The following is a 17,442-nucleotide window of genomic DNA, read 5'->3' as shown; positions in this document are numbered from 1 at the left end:
CTGTGGAAATTGGTTTGCATCAGCCGGCTGACATGAACAATCTCTCTGCCTGAACAATTAGACCGAAGGTACATCCAATATTGGGCCTCGGGCCTCATTTATATGGCACCAGTCAGCTCACTGGAGATCAAGTTTTGAATTTTGGATCACCAAATCATGACAAGCATCTCTCAGGTAAGTGTTTAAAGGAGAAGGTGATCATGGCCAAAATTTTATGGTCGTTGGGCGGACGCAGCAGACGGGCCCGGGAGCAGCCAGGAAATGGTCCACCGCCCGCGATCGAACCCATCCAGCGTGAAACACGGCTCTGCACTGGCCGGGTAGGGCCAGGTGGGGGCCTGTCAGCCACCGGGTCCAATGGTGACTTGGTGGCCGGTTTAAGAATGGCCCAGGCAGCCCCTGAAAGGCTGCCACAGAAGAACATCTCCTGTACTCTCGCTATGGATTCGAGTGTGGTTGGACATGGCAGGCGAGAGGAAAGGTTGGGCGGGCACTCGGCCCCTTGCTTTTCTGACGAGTGCCTCGCCGTCCTCCTGCAGGAGATGGCAGCCAGAAGGGACACTCTTGTCCCTAGGGATAGGAGGAGGAGGCCACCGCACATCACCAAGAGGAGGTGGCAGCAATGGTGAGCAGCCATAACGTGGTGCGGCACACCTGGGTCCAGTGCCTGAAGCACTTCAATGACCTACTGTATTCAGGAAGGGTGAGTACCGTGTTGGCATGGGTCAGTGTGCAGAAGGGCTGGCTGCTCCCCCGGTGGAGCTCAGGGGTGCTAGAGTGTGAGTGCCAACTTCAATGTTGCCAGAGCTGGCTGCTTGGACTGAGTGCCTTGTGGCTTGTGGGCCACGACTCGGATGTGCCCTGCGAGGTGTTCCTCAGCTGGGGTTGGCCAGGCTGCAATGGCAATGCAGATAGAGAGTGGACTAATCAATGCTCCCCTATCCTTTCAGGAGAAGACGGCCCACAACAAAATAGGAAAGTCATGGACCGGCAGAGGCCCCGCTAGCCTCCTAATCCTGTCCTGATACGAGTAAGATGCCCTGGAGCTTTAAAGACGGCACGCCCCACATGCAACCGGGCGTGGAGAGGCTGGGGTGCCAGACGAAGGTTAGGGTGCTGTGCACAGAGGTAAGATTTTCACATTGTGCAACCATTCTAGTGTAGGCTCTTCATTGATGTGAGTCTCAAACCTAGAGTCCTCATTGATCATTGAAAGATGATGGCACCGTGACGCAGATCTCCTTTGTCTCACCAGGGTACCTCGCATGCACAGTGACAGCGTGATGACTTTAATGACATGTCCTTCTTCTGCCTTTTAGGTTCATCAGCAGGCGTTCACTCTGCGGACCCCAAAGGGCCACCCCTGACACCAGAGGACCACCAAGCTTCTGTTGCACCTGCGTCACACCCGCTCTCTGAAGCAGGCATCAGCGCAGATACCAGCACCTTGGTGGACATTAGTTCAGTGGATAGTGTCTCGATGCACATTGGTGAGGACATTTCACACTCAATGAGGTGCAGGTAGAGGCAGAGAGTGCCCAGGGCGCCGGCAGTCGGAGGACTGCTGGGAACCAGACGATGCTCAGTTGAAGGCTAATGATGAGCCTCTGGAGTCATCCATTAGGCGGCAGATGCTGGATGTCCAATGAGATGTGTGGGATGATCTGGCGGAGATCCATGAGGGTCTGCATGCCATGGTCTCCGTTATGGAGGAGTCCATGCAGAGCACGAACACTGCGTTGACCGTCATGACCATTGAGAGAGTGGCGACTCTCATGGAGAGGCAGCTCCAGTGACAGAATCAGGGGTTCCTGGGGTTATGCTCGGACCTGCAAGCCCCACACAGGCACTGACCTCAGGTGGTCAGTGTCAGTATGGGAGATGGATGAAACACCCAGTATCCCAGCTAGGTGCCTGTCCATCAATGGTGAGCTGGGAGGTCCACAGCGACCTCACATTGGCGCACGAGCTGCTTGTTGTCTCTGCGGGCTCCTCTCAGGGTGCTCTGGATGGCGGCAGCAGCTCCTCCGCCCCTCTGCCAGTGGCCATGGCATCTGATGAGGCTGCGGCGACCAGGGAGATGTCAGCTGTGGCACTGACCGATCCCTTCCAGGCAGGGTCAGCACAGGTTCCACTGGCCAGAGGACAACCGGCAAGGTCATCAAGGCCAACAAGACAGCAGAGTCAGCAGGCTGTCTCCAATGCTGGTGCCAACGAGGGGGGAGCACCAAGTTGGAGCATTCGCAAACGTAAGTTAAAGGCACCATGAGCACAAGAGGGACAGGTCACGGGTGATTTTTGTTCATTTATGTTGGGAATGTATACTGGTTTGGGAATGAAGACCAGAAACGTTTATGTAAATATTATTGAACTGTCAGAATGAGATAAATTGTGTTTTTGTCATCATGGCCTGAGTATGCTTCACCTTTATATTTTATTGGTGCAGGGTACGCCAGTATGTAATGCTGGACGTAGGTGGCTCTGAACTTTATTGCACAGGCACTGAATGTTCTTTGGGTTCAAATGAAAGGGTCCTTTGAGATGCAATTCTAATTTCAGGAATCAGACCACCAGTTTTTGAGAGGTTTTATATTAAAATACATTAAACATTTTATTAATTTACAAGTTAAATATATACACATAGCTACAAATTACTACTATCATAACTTTTCACAAATTCCAAAACTAATCTCAATTAAGGCAACAGCAACCCATAGACTTAACCAGACACCAGGCAAAGCATTTTCACCTTAAAAACTCAAAATGAGGTTCCTTTCACTTTGGTTCCTTGTGGAGACAGTTGTAGACTTACAGCTACTTTGATTTTACATTGCCTCTGACCCCTACACAGGAAAACTGCTACTGGTAATATCCTACACATCTCATTGAATGTAAATTCTCATTGTATCACCTGCCTCTTTGAACTCTGCCTCTTCTAATAATTAAACCCCTTTCATAGTACCAATTTTATTAGTAATATAAAGATATTGCTTGGTCTCTGCTAGCTAGGTGCCAGATTTCACCAAACTTCTTGAATGCTCTATTCAAAAAATGCAAATACACTGAATCTCTCTTACATCTCAAAACTAGTACACATCAAAGCACCCAGACTAGCTGGCTTTAATCCAATTAAGACACACACAGACTAAACCTGTATTTTAAAAGAAAAATATTTTCCAATAATATATACATTAATAGCTTCATGACACCGCCCTAGTGGAGACATGACTCGTATTATAACACTTCTCTGCCTCTGTTCTTGGGTGGCGAAGAGGTGTCATGAGCCACCTTTTCAACAGATAGTCCTTGTTACCCAGCAGCCATCCATCCAGTCGGGCTGGAGCACTGAAGAGCCTCGGCACCTGGGAGTGTCTGAGGATGTAAGTGTCATGGGAGCTGCCAGGGTACTGTGCACAGACTTGCAGAATCTGCATCCTGTGGTCACACACTACCTGGACGTTCATGGAGTGGAAGCTCTTCCTGTTGACAAAGGCACTTGGCTGACCCTCTGGAGCCTTGGCGACCATGTGTGCAGTTGATTGCAGCTTGGGCGCGGGGGAAGCCAGCAATCACTGCAAAACCTCTGGCTCACTCAGCCTGGCTGGCCTTGTCCATTCATGTAAAGAATAAAGGTCAGTACCCGCCTGAACAAAGCTTCTGTCACCAGCTTGACACAACTGTGGACAGCTGATTGGGAGACTCCACACAGATCCCCCATTGACCCCTGGAAAAAGCCAGAAGCATAGAAGTTGAGAGCCACTGTGACCTTCGGGCATGGGGTGTCCACCCACACAGTCGGAGCTGATCTCAGGCCCAATCCTCTGGCAAATGGAGGTGACGCTCTCCCTTGAGAGGCAGAGCCTCCTTCGGCATTGCACCTCGGACATATTGAGGTAGCTGCATCGCCACCTGTAAACCCTGGCAGCAGGATAGTGACTTCTTCTGCCCTTCCACCTTGGACTTCCTGCTGGTCCTGCTCCTCTTGTGCCTGCATCTCCCCTCCTACAGGTTGCTCCCCTGCATTGGGACAACTGGCCTCCTCTCCCTTCTGCCCCTCTCTACCACCTTGGAGGAGGTGCCTCCAGTAGAGACCACAATCTGCATTAGCTGGGTAAAGGAAGGCTGTCTGATACCTGGAAGGGTCCACACAGTCAGAATTCTCTGGGGGCCTTGGAGACACCAATAAGTCCTGAAACAAAGCCTGGAAATGCTAACAAAGAAGCCTCGAACAGAGATGAGGCTGCCAAATACCAATAAGTAACCAGCAGCAAGCTATCTCCAAAACTCCTCACAGACGCTGGAAATGCTGCTGACCTTTTTCATCCTGCCCATGGATGAGGTTTTTGAAAATGTTGGCTGGCCGCCTGCCTGTTTTGCCCATGCGATGAGCGCGAAATTGTTGTAAGGACCCATCTAGTTCACTATTGCCCTGTAGGGAAGGGAATCTGCCATCCTTACTTGCTCTGGCCTACGTGTCCAGGCCCTCAGCAATGCGGTTGACTCTTAATTGCTCTAAAGGATGAGTAACAAATACTGGCCTTGCCAGTGATGCCCACAAACCATGAAAGAAAAAATAATTGAAGGGAATTTACCAATGATGTGTTCGAAGATATGTGTGAAAATATGAACATTATAGTCGCAAGTACTGCAGCTGTAAGTCCTTTGATCAAAATACATTGTGAAAGGAATTATGTGGAGATTGATGAAATTTTAAAATTTAAAATTTTAGCTGATCGACCAGACCAAGCTGACAACTGCCCTGTCATAGGTGGTTCCTGCAAAGAATTCATCGCAGATGCTTGAAGGACATGGTCCCTATCAACTAGCTTATGGGCAAAGAATTGTCTTCTGTTCTGTACAACAGTCCTCCTGTTCTAGAAGGTACAACAATTAACTCTATTTTTTCTGCATATTTGAACATTTTACATACAGTGAGATGAGCTTTCACTGAAAATGAAGTCTCTGACAAAGTTTGGAGAGCGCTAAGTCATTACACAAAACCATCTGTGGCAGAGTTTCATTCAGGAAATTTGATGTATTATAAAAGGAAGGGTCAGTGGAAATGGAAAGACTCTGGCAATGTAATAGATTGTCAAGGTGAGACCATACTTATCATACATAGCATAAACTGTTAAGGTTTATTCTGCATGTTTAATCTGAATTAATAACAAAATTTCAGACTCTGAGCAGCTGTTGGAAGTAAACAAGGCACAGAAAGATAATGCTCTATCTAAAGAAAAGTCAGAGCAATTGCAAAGCTTAATTGGTCAGTTGAACTGGTTTGGTAATCAGACAAGATCAGATGCTAATATTGATGCACTGGACTTAAGTTCTACAATAAACACCCTAAAGTAGAGAATGTGTTAAGGGGCAAATAAACATTAATACAATTAAATCTGGGGAAATGCGTACTTAAGTTTCCATCCTTAAGTGACACAAAAGACATGAAACTAATAATTTTTAGCAATGCTTTCCATACTGACCTTCCTGATGGGTGTTCTATGCTGGTTTCATAATATTCCCGATGGAGGAAAATGTAAAATGCTGTCCTTTACTTGGCAAGAACATGAAAGTGGCTGTAAAAGTACTTTGGTTGCTGAAACACTGACTCTTAAGGAGGCAGTGGATATGGGATTTTATTTGTCAAATATTTGATGTGAGGTTCTGTACACGGAGGGTACTGAATATAGTCTACACATTGAATGTTATGTAGAATCCATTGCTTATTGAAGGATAATGTACCGTCTGCAATAAGTATGGGTGTGAAATGGTTAAGGATTGATCTTGCTGGCTTGAAACTAATGCTGCAGGAAAAGGAAAGCTCTCAAATTAAATGGGTGGATGCAAATCCTCAATGGTCTGTTTTATAAGAAGAAATGCTTGCATAAAGAAACTGTTAGGGTCTCAGAGGTGAGGTATCTCACAATATAATACTTTCTACAAAATATGGAAGTTTTTGATTTAATTAGTTTTGAAATTTGGTTCTGCATTTTAACTCCAATTTTGATTTAAGAATAGAGGACTCTGCTAATTGTAGGTGGTGCATTAACTGGGGATTCACTTAAGCCTCCCATGATCTAGGGGTTGATCCAGTGGGAGGATAGCCATATTCAGAGGGGATAATTGGGTGGGGGGGATGAATGTGGAGATCAAGAGGGGGTTGTTTATAGAGTTTGATCCAGAAAGTGCTCAGGAGCCAGGATGAATAGGAGGGAGTGATTTGGTGGGGTGGGGTAGCATGATCTGGGGGGATGGTCAGGAAGGGGGTGACCAAGGGTTGATCAGGAGGGGGCGATTAGGAAGGGGTGACCTGGGGGTGATCAGGAGGGGGGTGATCAAGAAAGAGGTTATCGGGGATGGGATGATCAGGACGGGGATTGATCAGGAGAGGGATGATCGGGCGGTGGGGGTGGTGATCAGGAAGGAGGTGATCAGGAGCATGTGATGGGGCGCTTTGGGGATATAATTGGGAGGGGTGGCTGATTGGGGGTGGGTTATACGGAGGACGAAGATCATGAGGGTGGGGGGTGATCAGGAGGGGGTGATTGGGAGGGGGATGATTGGGAGGAGGGGTGATTAGGAGGAGGATTGATCAGGAGAAGGTGATGGAGCGGTTTGGGGATATGATTGGGAGGGGTGAGTGATTGGGGGTGGGTTATACAGAGGGGGGTGTTCGGGGCGGTTGGTTGGGAGGACATGGTGATGGGGAGGGAGTGTTTGGGGGGTTTTGGGGTATGATTGGGAGGGGTGGATGATGGAGGGTGTTTGCGGGGGTGGTGATGGGAAAGGGAAGCTCAGTAGGTATTTGTGATTTGCTGACTTTGTGCCATGGTCCCTTAAAGATCCATTAGTTGGGTCACATGTTGGCATGGCAATCCCTGGAGCCACCAATCCAATATCTGTTGAGTTTGGATGGTTAAGATGGGCATTGGGCCTTTTTTCATTTGTCCAGGTGGCCAAACGGCTGTTTTTAATGCTTGTCTAGAACAGTTTTACAGTGCGTGTGCACAGGAGGTCAGCCGCTAAATTGGCCTTCGTATACCAATTGGCACTGAAAGAACCAGCTACATCCAGTGTGAATTCCTCGCACAAGCTCAGTTCAACCTTTGATTCAAAAACAGAAAATGCTGGAAAAACTCAGCAGGTCTAACAGCATCTGTGGAGAGAGAAACAGAGTTAACATTCCGAGTCCAGATGACTTTTAAAGAAGAGTCATACGGACTCGAAACATTAACTCTATCGTTCTCTCCACAGATGCTGTCAGACCTGCTGAGTTTTTCCAGCATTTTTTATTTTTGTTTCAGATTTCAGGCATCCGCAGTATTTTGCCTCAGTCTTTGATTCGTTAAGTTTCATGAATTAAGTTTATTTAGAATCTTGTTAATAATCTGAGCAACTTCAAACTGAATCACGCACATAAGCATTCTGATAATGGATTTCAGGCCATAGCTGAATTCCTTTATGTTATGGTTTCATGATTGCAAAATAACTTCCTTATTATGGCTACCATTCTGTGTGTGAAGGGTGACAGAGTATCTCACGTGTTCAATGTCAGCTGCAATTCAGTGACTCACTCTCAGCAGGCTTCACTACAGAGGCTTGAGCACATGATATAGGCTGACACTCCTGGTGCAGTACTGAGGGAGTGCTGCACTGTCAGAGGTGCGGTCTTTCAAATGAACCGTTAAGCCTAAGGTATGAATTGGCTAGATGGCTGGGATAGATGGGTCATTTTCATGTTGGCAAACTGTAAGTAGTGGAGTGTCGCAGGGACCTCAGTTATTGCAGCCTTTATTAATAAGGGACTGAGTGTATTGCAGCCAAATTTGCTACAAAGATGGGTAGGAAAATACTTTGTGAGGAGGATACAAAAGGGGCAGAATTTAATCCAACCCCATGCTGTCTCCTTTGGGAAGGCCCACCATATGCCCACATCCCATGAAAAAATAAATAAAAGACCTGTTAGCAAGGATGAGAAGTGTCATCTGCTGACAACAGACATGTTGGGCACACAAGTGAAAGCCTGATGCTTCCACAAAAGATTCATTACACTGTTCCTTCTCCTCTGCAGGAGTAGAGGGCACATAATGTCCATGAGAGGAGGAGGAGGAGTGCCTATAGCCTTGCAATTTTCACTCTGTTGGAGTTGAAATCAAACCAATGGAGTTGCATCATTGGCCATGGAGCGAGTGGAGGGTGGCCCCTGGGTGGTGAGATTCCACAGGCACAGATCCATCCTGCAAAGATAGTGCTGAAGTGGGGTGGGGAGATCTGGGGAAGGTGGCAGGAAGGGACTATTGACAGGTATGACTTTGGAGGCATACAGAATTTGGGAAGAAAATTTTGTCTCAATGTTGAGAGGGTTCAACCCTGGTTACCTTGTATTTGTTGCCCATTCCTAACTGCCCTTGAACTGAGTGGCTTGCTAGGCCATTGCAGGGGGCAGTTAACAGACAACCACACTGCTGTGGGTCTGGAGTCACATGTAGGCCAGACCGGGTAAGGATGGCAGATTTCCTTCCCTAAAGGACATTAGTGAACCCGATGGGTTTTAAAACAATAAATGATAGTTTTCATGGCACCACTACTGAGATTAGCTTTATAGCAATTGAATTTAAATTCCACCAGCTGTCATGGTGGGATTTGAATATGTGAGCCCAGGCCATTGGCCCGGGCCTCTGGATTACTAGCCCAGTGACATTATCACTACACCACCACCACCCTGCAAATGGACTCACGGTGGTGGATGAGACATGGTGGGGGGACCTCTCAGGGCACTTCTGATAGTGTAACCTCTCTTCTGCCCCTCTAGCACTGACATAAATGCCTCCAGGTGAGACTCCTGTCACTGTGCAGGAGACACCCATCACACTGGGGCTCTCAAAGACTCAAACAAGCAAAGGATGCCTGGCAAAGTAGCAGAATAGTGAGCAGCCTGTCTCCAGCACAGCTGGCAGCAAAAGAGAGGGAGCACCATGATGTGTCACCTGGAAAAGATTGAACAAAACACCTGGTCACTCAGGGGTTTATAACGGTGACTGTATAGATCTGATTGTTATGAAAAATATTGTTTCAATTTTATATTACATTACTGTTGTTTGCACTTACTGCTCCAATTTCATTAATGTTTCGTGTGTGCGATGTGGTGGTCTGGATTTCGATTGAATAAATGCTCTCAATGGAGTTTGTGCTTGTGTGGACCTCTCTGATCAGTCTTGTTTGGTCCCTCACCATTGGAACATACACAGGCCGGCCTGGTGTTGACCTTGGGAGAGATGTAAAAGAGGTGATTACTGCAAAGATGGTTTTGTAGAGTGAATTGTACATTACTGGGTAAATCTTTGCATTATTGGAGAATCCTGTGTCTTTCTGACATCCAATGTGTCCTCTACACTGGCTTCCACAGCTGGCTGGCATGACCCACCTCCCCTTAGGATCAGACTCCACCCCAGACTCCTTATCAGAGAATGCAGCTCGCTCTGTTATATCCTTCTCTGCCAGGACCTCTCCTCTTTTTGGAGTGCTAGCTTGTGTAATGTGCAGCAGACCACAACCATCAGTGACACACGAGCAGGTGAACATTGCACCGCAGCACCTGAACGGTCCAGACATCTGATTCTCATTTTAAGCAGACCAATGGTTTATTCAATGATGGCTCTGGTGGAAATGTGGCTCTCTTTGTACTGCTTCCCAGGCTCTACACGTGGATTTCTGACTGGGGTCATGAGCCAGCTCTTGCGAGGGTACCCCTTGTCTCCGAGAAGTCAGTCATCCAAAAGTTCCAGTGCACAGAACATCCCTGGCACCTGGGAGCGCCTAAGCATGTAGCAATCAGACTAGCCATATAAATACTGTGGCTACAAGAGCAGGTCAGAGGCTAGGAATAGTGCAACAAGTAACCCACCTCCTGGCTCCCCAAAGCCTGTCCACCATCTACAAGGCACAAGTCAGGAGTGTGATGGAATACTCCCGACTTGCCTGGATGAGTACAGCTCTCATAACACTCAAGAAGCTGGACACCGTCCAGGACAAAGCAGTCCACTTGATTGGCACCACATCCACACACATCCACTCCCTCCACCACTGACGCACAGTTGCAGCAGTGTGTACCATCTACAAGATGCACTGTAGGAATTCACCAAGGCTCCTTAGACAGCACCTTCCAAACCCATGACAACTACCATCTAGAAGGACAAGGGCAGCAGATAGATGGGAACACCACCACCTGGAAGTTCCCCTCCAAGTCACTCACCATCCTCACTTGGAAATATATCGCAGTTCCTTCACTGTCACTGGGTCAAAATCCTGGAACCCCCTCCCTAACAGCACTGTGGGTGTACTTACACCACTTTATTTTTTCATTCATTCACCGGATGTGGGCTTCACTGGCTGGGCCAGCATTTATTGCCCATCCCTAATTGCCCTTGAGAAGGTGGTTATGAGCTGCCATCTTGAACCGCTGCCATCCATGTGGTGTAGGTACACCTACAGTGCTGTTAGGGAGTTCCAGGATTGCAGCAGTTCAAGAAGGTAGCTCACCATGGCCTTAAGGGCAATTACGGATGGGCAATAAATTCTGGTCTAGCCAGCCATGCCCTTATCCCATGAAAGAATAAAGAAACACTGACACTCTGACATTTAAGGGTAGGTAATCCTCAGCCTGTAGGCTCTGTAGGTAGGATCGTGTCTTCAGCTAACTGGGTCTGCCTGCTGATATCTCTCCTCTGCAGGCCTGTGTGCAGTAGCTGGTTCCTCATCCTGCTGAACCGCAGGAACTCCCTCCTTTTCCTCCTCCTTTCCTCCTCATTGGAGGGGGCGCTCCCCCAGTATGAACTGTGCCTTGGGGGACAGCGGTCTCCAGGTTTGGACCAATATTGGAGTCTATAAACTTCAGTTTAGCCGTGTCTGTTTAATATCCCCTATTGCAGGTTGAAACAATTGAATGAATGAACTTAAATCAGCGGGAAACTCTTCTATTGTCACTAGCAGAGTATTCTGCTGCAAGCTGCCATAGTTCTGCTTGTTTCTTAAAAATGGCAGGTGAGTTGCTCATCTCGATACCCAATTTCTGAGCCAGCCACAGGTAAGTGACTCTTAGTGAAGCCCCCCTATGCTGTTAGTTGAGAGACAGCTCTCTTCATGCATACAAAATACAGTTAAATCAACCAAAGAATCGAGAAGACATAAAGCACTCAACTCATACAGCTTTATTAATGTCATTCCAGCAACACTTGTGTTAATAATTATAATAGCACAAAGACTGGTACAGGGGGAAGATACAGATCTTATTTTCAGTTATTCATTTCCTATCTCTTTCTAAAAGCAGTAACTACAGACACATAGGGGTCATCTTGGCTTGTGAACAACTCCTGGTCTCTGCTCAAGGTGTGTGTGTATATGAGTGTGAGTGATTGAATGTGTGTGTGTTGGGTGGGGATGGGGTGGGGGGGGGCGGTGAGTCTGAAACTGAGTGTTATTTAGGGTGTGAATTTGTGCGAGAGCGAGAGTTTGTGTGGGCGTGTCTGTGTGGGTGTTTGAGTGTGATTGTGTATGCATGTGTGAGCATGTCTATGCATGAGTATATTTGTGTCTGTGTGAGTATGTTTGAGTGTAAGTGTGTGTTGCTGTGTCTGTGTGACTGAGTGAGTGTGAATGTATGAGTGAATGTGTGGGTGTGTGTGTGTTATGTGTGAGTCTGTATGTGTGAGTGTGATTTTGTGTGTGTGTATGTGTGTGTAAGTGTGAGTGTATTTGAGTGTAAGTCAGTGTGTTTGAGAGTGTATTTTAGTGATTTGACTTTCCCTGAACCATCAGTCCTGGTTTTGAAATCCTCATTCCCAGATCACTAAACCCCTAATTAAACTCCAGCACCACTCTACAGCGAGAGACTCTGGTCTTGGAGACACTTCATTCAAAGCCAGTCTGCAACAGCCAATTGACCATTGAGAAGAACTCTCAACTGATCACCACTCAAACAAATAAGACTTCCCTCAGGTTGGGAAATTATTCCACAGTCTGTTCTCAAAGAAGGCATCTTCTTTTCATAACTTTACAACCTTCCCTTGGAGAACAGTTGAAACTAATGGATGATTTCACAGACTGATTAATGTGGCAGACTGCGACATAAAGACTCCTTCGCGGGCTGTAACCACCGCTATTCCAGACATCAGTGAGGTTAGTGCTATAATAGTGGTGGCATTTTCGATACAATCTAAGGCGGGAGCATCTACACCCACTGGAGATGAGAACCCCACTGGATTTCAAGCTGGTATTCACAGTCAGAGTTCCAGTCTCCACAGGCCAGGACAGTCTAGAGTGAGGTTTAAACTCAGCATCTTCTCACTCAGAGGCAGGCAGTCTCTGATCAACCAAAGGCTGGCTCTTTAGTGCATTGACAATGTGACATTAGTGGACTTTGCAAGAGGAATTCAGTTTCACATTATGTTCATCGTTTGCCCCTTTCCAGTGATACATGTCACTGCTTGTGTCTGCTGAGTTCAACTCGATAACTGCTTCTGGCACCTCTTGCTACAGTGATTGGTCAGGTTGAACATCATTTGGATAGAAGACCTTCTGAAAGGACATCCCCAGCTCAGAGTTCCCAAAGCATCTATGAAATAAATATGGATCTTCCTCTCGACTGTTCATTGGATATTCAATTAATTTTCATTCCATCTAGATAGTTCCAAAAAAAACATGAAGACCAATAATTAAACATTCTCATTTCAGATTCACATGCAGCATTTGAAATTAAGAGACAACACAGTAGATTACCGGCAATGATCAACATGTCATGATCACAAGTCCAAGAAACGATTCTTTAACAGAAGATGACTCTGTACAAATTGTCTTTTCCATTTGATCTTGCTATTTGTCTCACCTGCTTTTTGAAGGAGTTAAATCTGGCTGGATCCTGATTCCAGCCAGTCAGCAGTTTACTCTCAATACCTGTCCAGATGATTAATATTCATACATGGCCCAAGACAGCTGAGTCTTGCAGACAAGTTAGGCATCATGCTAGTTCACCCTGTATTCATATATTATTAACATTGACCTTTTATTCATCTGCTACCAGTACAGGTTCAGCAACACCAAGCTGTATCCATGTAGCACCTTTAACATAGTAAAACATCCCTCTTCACAGCGGCGTTATCAAATCAAATTTGACCAAGTCACATAAGGGTCAATTAGGACAGGGCCAAAAAGAAAGTTAGGGTTTAAGCCATGGGAGGGGCGGAGAGGGGCGGAGAGTTTAGTGAGGTGGAGAGTTTAGCGAGTTTGAGAGGTGGAGAGTTTTATAGAGGCGGAGAGGCGGAGAGAAGCTATTCCAGAGATTAGGACTGTGGCAGTGAAGGTATGGTCAGTGATTAATATTGGGCAATTCAGAGTGGGAAGTAAAATTGTTGCAGGAGAATGCAGGTCAGTCCTATAGTAATCTGAGGCCAGTACTCCAGGGGCTGAGCACAAAAATCAAGGTTAGCACTCCAGTGTCATACTGAAGGAGTGCTGCAATGTTGGAGGTTCAGCCAATACGATAAAGCATGGTGGACGTAAAAAATCTCATGGCAGTATTTGGAGAAGAGCACAGGAGTGGTGCCCTGGCAAATATTTATCCATCAATCAACATCATAAAAACACATTACTGTATCTGTCTAGTTATTATCACTGCTGTATGTGGGAGCTTTCTGTGCTGAAACTGGCTGCTGAGTTTCCTACATTATGACAACACTTCAAAAAATGCTTCATTGGCTGTAAAGCCCTTTGTGAGATTTGGTGCTCATAAAAGGCACTATATAAATGGTCATCTGTCTGCCTAGCCATGGTCACTGCTGTGGTGATGTGGAACTCCTATTGTTACCTCTCTCCATACAGTCACGGGAAGTATGAAAGAGGGAGGGTCAGATCAATCACATGACCCAGGGACCAGGACATTGTAAAACGTGGATAGGGTGGCCAGTGCTGAAACTGGAGTTCAGGCAAAGGATCAGCAAGAGCTGGGTGGGAATAGAAAGGAAGAAAGAATGGAAGAGACAAAGCTCTTTCAAAATGATCAGTTCCGTCCAGACTACTTGGCAACTGGTTACTGTGGCTACAAGATAGGATTTGCAAACAAGTTTAGTGAGAAGGGCAGAATCAGATTGATGAGACACTCACCCTTCTTCACTAATACAAGCACCGCCCCTGTTGTGATGTTATTCTCTTCCAGCGTCTCATTTTCTCCAAGTTGCTGACCTTTGTAGGTGAAATCCATCTTCCAGGATGTGACTCCTTGTCTCACTAGGTAGAGACGGAGACGCTTTATGGTGTCATTTGGCCTCACTCTAACTGTGACCATCCTCTGGCCATCGGGGAGCTGGACACTGAGCTCACATCTCATCCACTGAGACCGAAGTTTCTGCACCGCGTACATTGCAGTTCAGTCAGGTCCTGGTGAACTGTCAGTTCCTGAGCAGACAGACACAGCTGACTGGATTTTAACTGTGATAAATAAGGAGCCTCCCTGCCCTCTCATTTTACATCTGACAATCTCAAGCAAGAATTAGGAACTGGTTCTCTAGCATTCCCTCACCTACTTACCAGTACATGCATAACTTTAATTATCAAAGCAATTACTGGCAGTACAAGTATTACATGCAAACCTACTGGAGCCTATAACCACCCCAACACCTCAGAAAAACTTTCAGTAAATCAACCATGAACCAAACAAAGCCAGCTCTGTGGCTTCCCAACATACAAATTTTGGGTGACCAGACATCCTGGTTTTGCCGGGACAGTCCCAGTTTTTTTTGCTAAAGGTCCTGGTGTCCTGTCAGTTTTCTCCAAATTGCTCAAATGACCCGGTATTCGGCTCACCTGAGTCCGCTCTTCCTTAACCTGACCCACCCCCACCGCCGTTCCAGGGCTGTCATCAAATCCCGGGGAACTCCTCTCGCACTGCACTGCATTGAGAATCGGAATGCTGCCCACTCACCAATCATTAAGTGGCTGCACTGGGATGCTCCAGCATGCCCAGAAATCCCCCTCATTCGGAGCTGGGAGGCAATCAGCCTCTGAATGATGATAGAAGATTGACAGCGGTGAAGGGTCATGAGAACTCGAAACGTCAACTCTTTTCTTCTCCGCCGATGCTGCCAGACCTGCTGAGTTTTTCCAGGTAATTCTGTTTTTGTTTTCCATCAATCACAAGCTGCACTTGAAGAGATAGTCAAAAAGCGCTCATTAGTAAACCACCAATCAGTGCTGAGGAAGGTGGCAGGCAAGTTTGGTTGAGCATGACATGTTCAACCAAAAGATCACCTGCTTTCCTGCTTGCAGTCCTGAGTGCAAACAAATCTCCCACACCTGAGGTAAGTTCACTAGTTAAAAACCAGCTTCTGGCTGAAATCTTTTTTTTTGCAAAAATATACTTTATTCATAAAATATCTTCAACCACATTCCAAATCATTTCAAAAACACCATTACGAGGGTACAATCCGGTTCAACTTTAACAAAATGTATCACCAGGTGCATCAGTACAAACAATATTACAGTCATTTACAGCCTTTCATTTTGAGCTGTACAGCCCGAGGGGATTTAAACAGTTCCCAGCCCCTTGGTGCACTGTGGCAGAAAGGTCTTAGACAGCGACCCCTCCCCATTGCACCTTTGCGGCAGCTGCCCCAAGCTTTAGTGCGTCCCTCAGCACGTAGTCCTGGACTTTGGATTGTGCCAGTCCGCAACACTCGGTCGGGGACAACTCTTTGTGCTGGAAGACCAACAAGTTTCGGGCAGACCAAAGCGTGTCTTTCACTGAGTTGATGATCCTCCAGCTGCAGTTGATGTTTGTCTCGGTGTGTGTCCCTGGGAACAGCCCGTAGAGCACAGAGTCCTGTGTCACAGAACTGCTCGGAATGAACCTCGACAGCAACCACTGCATCTCTCTCCAGACCTTCTTTGCAAAGGCACAATCCACAAGGAGGTGAACAACGGTCTCTTCCCCACCACAGCCACCTCGAGGGCAACGTGCTGAGGGGGTGAGACTCCTGACGTGTAGGCAGGATCTGACAGGGAGGGCCTTTCTCACCACCAGCCAAGCTACATCTTGGTACTTGTTGGAAAGTTCTGGCGATGAGGCATTCACCTAATGTTAGAACCCAATGTGCAGATAAAAGTAAACAAGGTTTTTAAATGGAGATTGGTCTTACCATTGTGCAGTGCACAATAATGTTAGAGTAGAATAGAGGATTCTGGGATCTTGTGACAGAAGCCTTGGTTTAGTATTTTTTAAACTAATGAGGCAGAAATATTTGAAACAGAAGTCTGTGGTTTGTAACAGCTGTCTTCAATGATGGGTGTCATACTCGGCTTGCCAGCTCCGACTGGACATATTCCAGGAGATGTCATCACATGACCTCCTACCTTAAACTGCCCCTACCCCAGGGTCCTGTCTCCTGCCATTCGTTGTCCAATATGTCAATCATTATTGAATCCCGCCTTACCAAATCTTTTCAATGTGTCCCGGCTTAGATTTTTAAAAATCTGCTCACCCTATGCACAGTGAACACTACAACAAGCAAGGATAGTCCCACAACAAACTCTTAACCACTCCAACAACCCCTTAACTACTCCAACAACCCCCTTAACCACTCCAACAACCCCTTAACCACTCCAACAACTCTTTAACCACTCCAAGAGGACTATCCTGGTAATTTTACACGTACTGAAGACACCACCTCCTAACCAACTGTCAACATATTTCAACAAATTACCCTATATAGTGACATTCAGAGTACATATGAACTTGCAAACGAATGAAATAGGAGCAGAAGTAGTTCATTCAGCCCCTCGAGTATGCTCTGCCATTCAATGAGATCATGGCTGATTTCTTGACTTTTGATTTCCACATTGCCATCTACCTCCGATAACCTTTGATTCCCTTGCCTAACAAGAATCTATTTACCTCCACCTTAAAAATATTCAATGACCCCTCCTCCGCTGCCTTCCGAGGCAGAGATTTCCAAATACGCACAACCCTCTGGGAGAAAAAATTTCTCCTCATCTCTCTCCTAAAAGGGCGGCCCTTAATTTTAAAACCGTGCCCCCTAGAAAGGAAACATCCTTTCCACATCCACCTTGTCAAGACCGTTCAGGATCTCGTGTACTTCACCCCTCACTCTTCTAAACTCTTCCAGTGGAAACAAATCCAGCCTGTGCAACCTACCCTCATAGGTTGAGAATGTGCTCATTCCAGGTATCAATCCAGTACACCTCCTCTGAACCACCTCCAAGGCATTTACATCCTTCCTTAAATAAGGAGACCAAAACTGCACGCAGTATTCGAGGTGCAGTCTCACCAATGCCCTGTATAACTGAAGCATAACATCCTTACTTATATGTTCAATCCCTCTTTAGTAATAAAGGATAGCATTCCATTAGCCTTCTTAACTACTTACTGTACCTGCA

General features: G+C 46.5%; 2 protein-coding genes across 3 annotated transcripts in view; one reads left to right on the top strand and one right to left on the bottom strand.

Annotated features, from left to right (window-relative positions):
- Positions 1 to 17,442, top strand: part of LOC144688703 (DNA-binding protein RFX2-like) — a 911,596-nt gene that overhangs the window by 561,670 nt on the left and 332,484 nt on the right. The window lies entirely within an intron of this gene.
- Positions 9,033 to 14,592, bottom strand: LOC144689210 (ubiquitin domain-containing protein TINCR-like). 2 transcript variants are annotated; one of them, XM_078556322.1, is made up of 2 exons: positions 14,155 to 14,592; positions 9,033 to 9,265 (listed from the first exon to the last, which is right to left on the bottom strand). In XM_078556322.1, the coding sequence occupies exons 1-2, from the start codon at positions 14,408 to 14,410 to the stop codon at positions 9,228 to 9,230; spliced, it is 294 nt and encodes a 97-aa protein (XP_078412448.1). In that variant the 5' UTR covers positions 14,411 to 14,592; the 3' UTR covers positions 9,033 to 9,227. The 2 variants fall into 2 exon arrangements, with proteins under 2 accessions (XP_078412448.1, XP_078412449.1); XM_078556323.1 differs by lacking the exon at positions 9,033 to 9,265 and adding an exon at positions 11,193 to 12,675.

Source organism: Cetorhinus maximus, chromosome 13, assembly GCF_964194155.1.
Source record: "Cetorhinus maximus chromosome 13, sCetMax3.hap1.1, whole genome shotgun sequence".
Classification (NCBI taxonomy): Eukaryota; Metazoa; Chordata; class Chondrichthyes; order Lamniformes; family Cetorhinidae; genus Cetorhinus; species Cetorhinus maximus.
The sequence above is the reverse complement of the archived record's forward strand: the minus strand, read 5'-3'. Positions and strand labels throughout refer to the sequence as shown.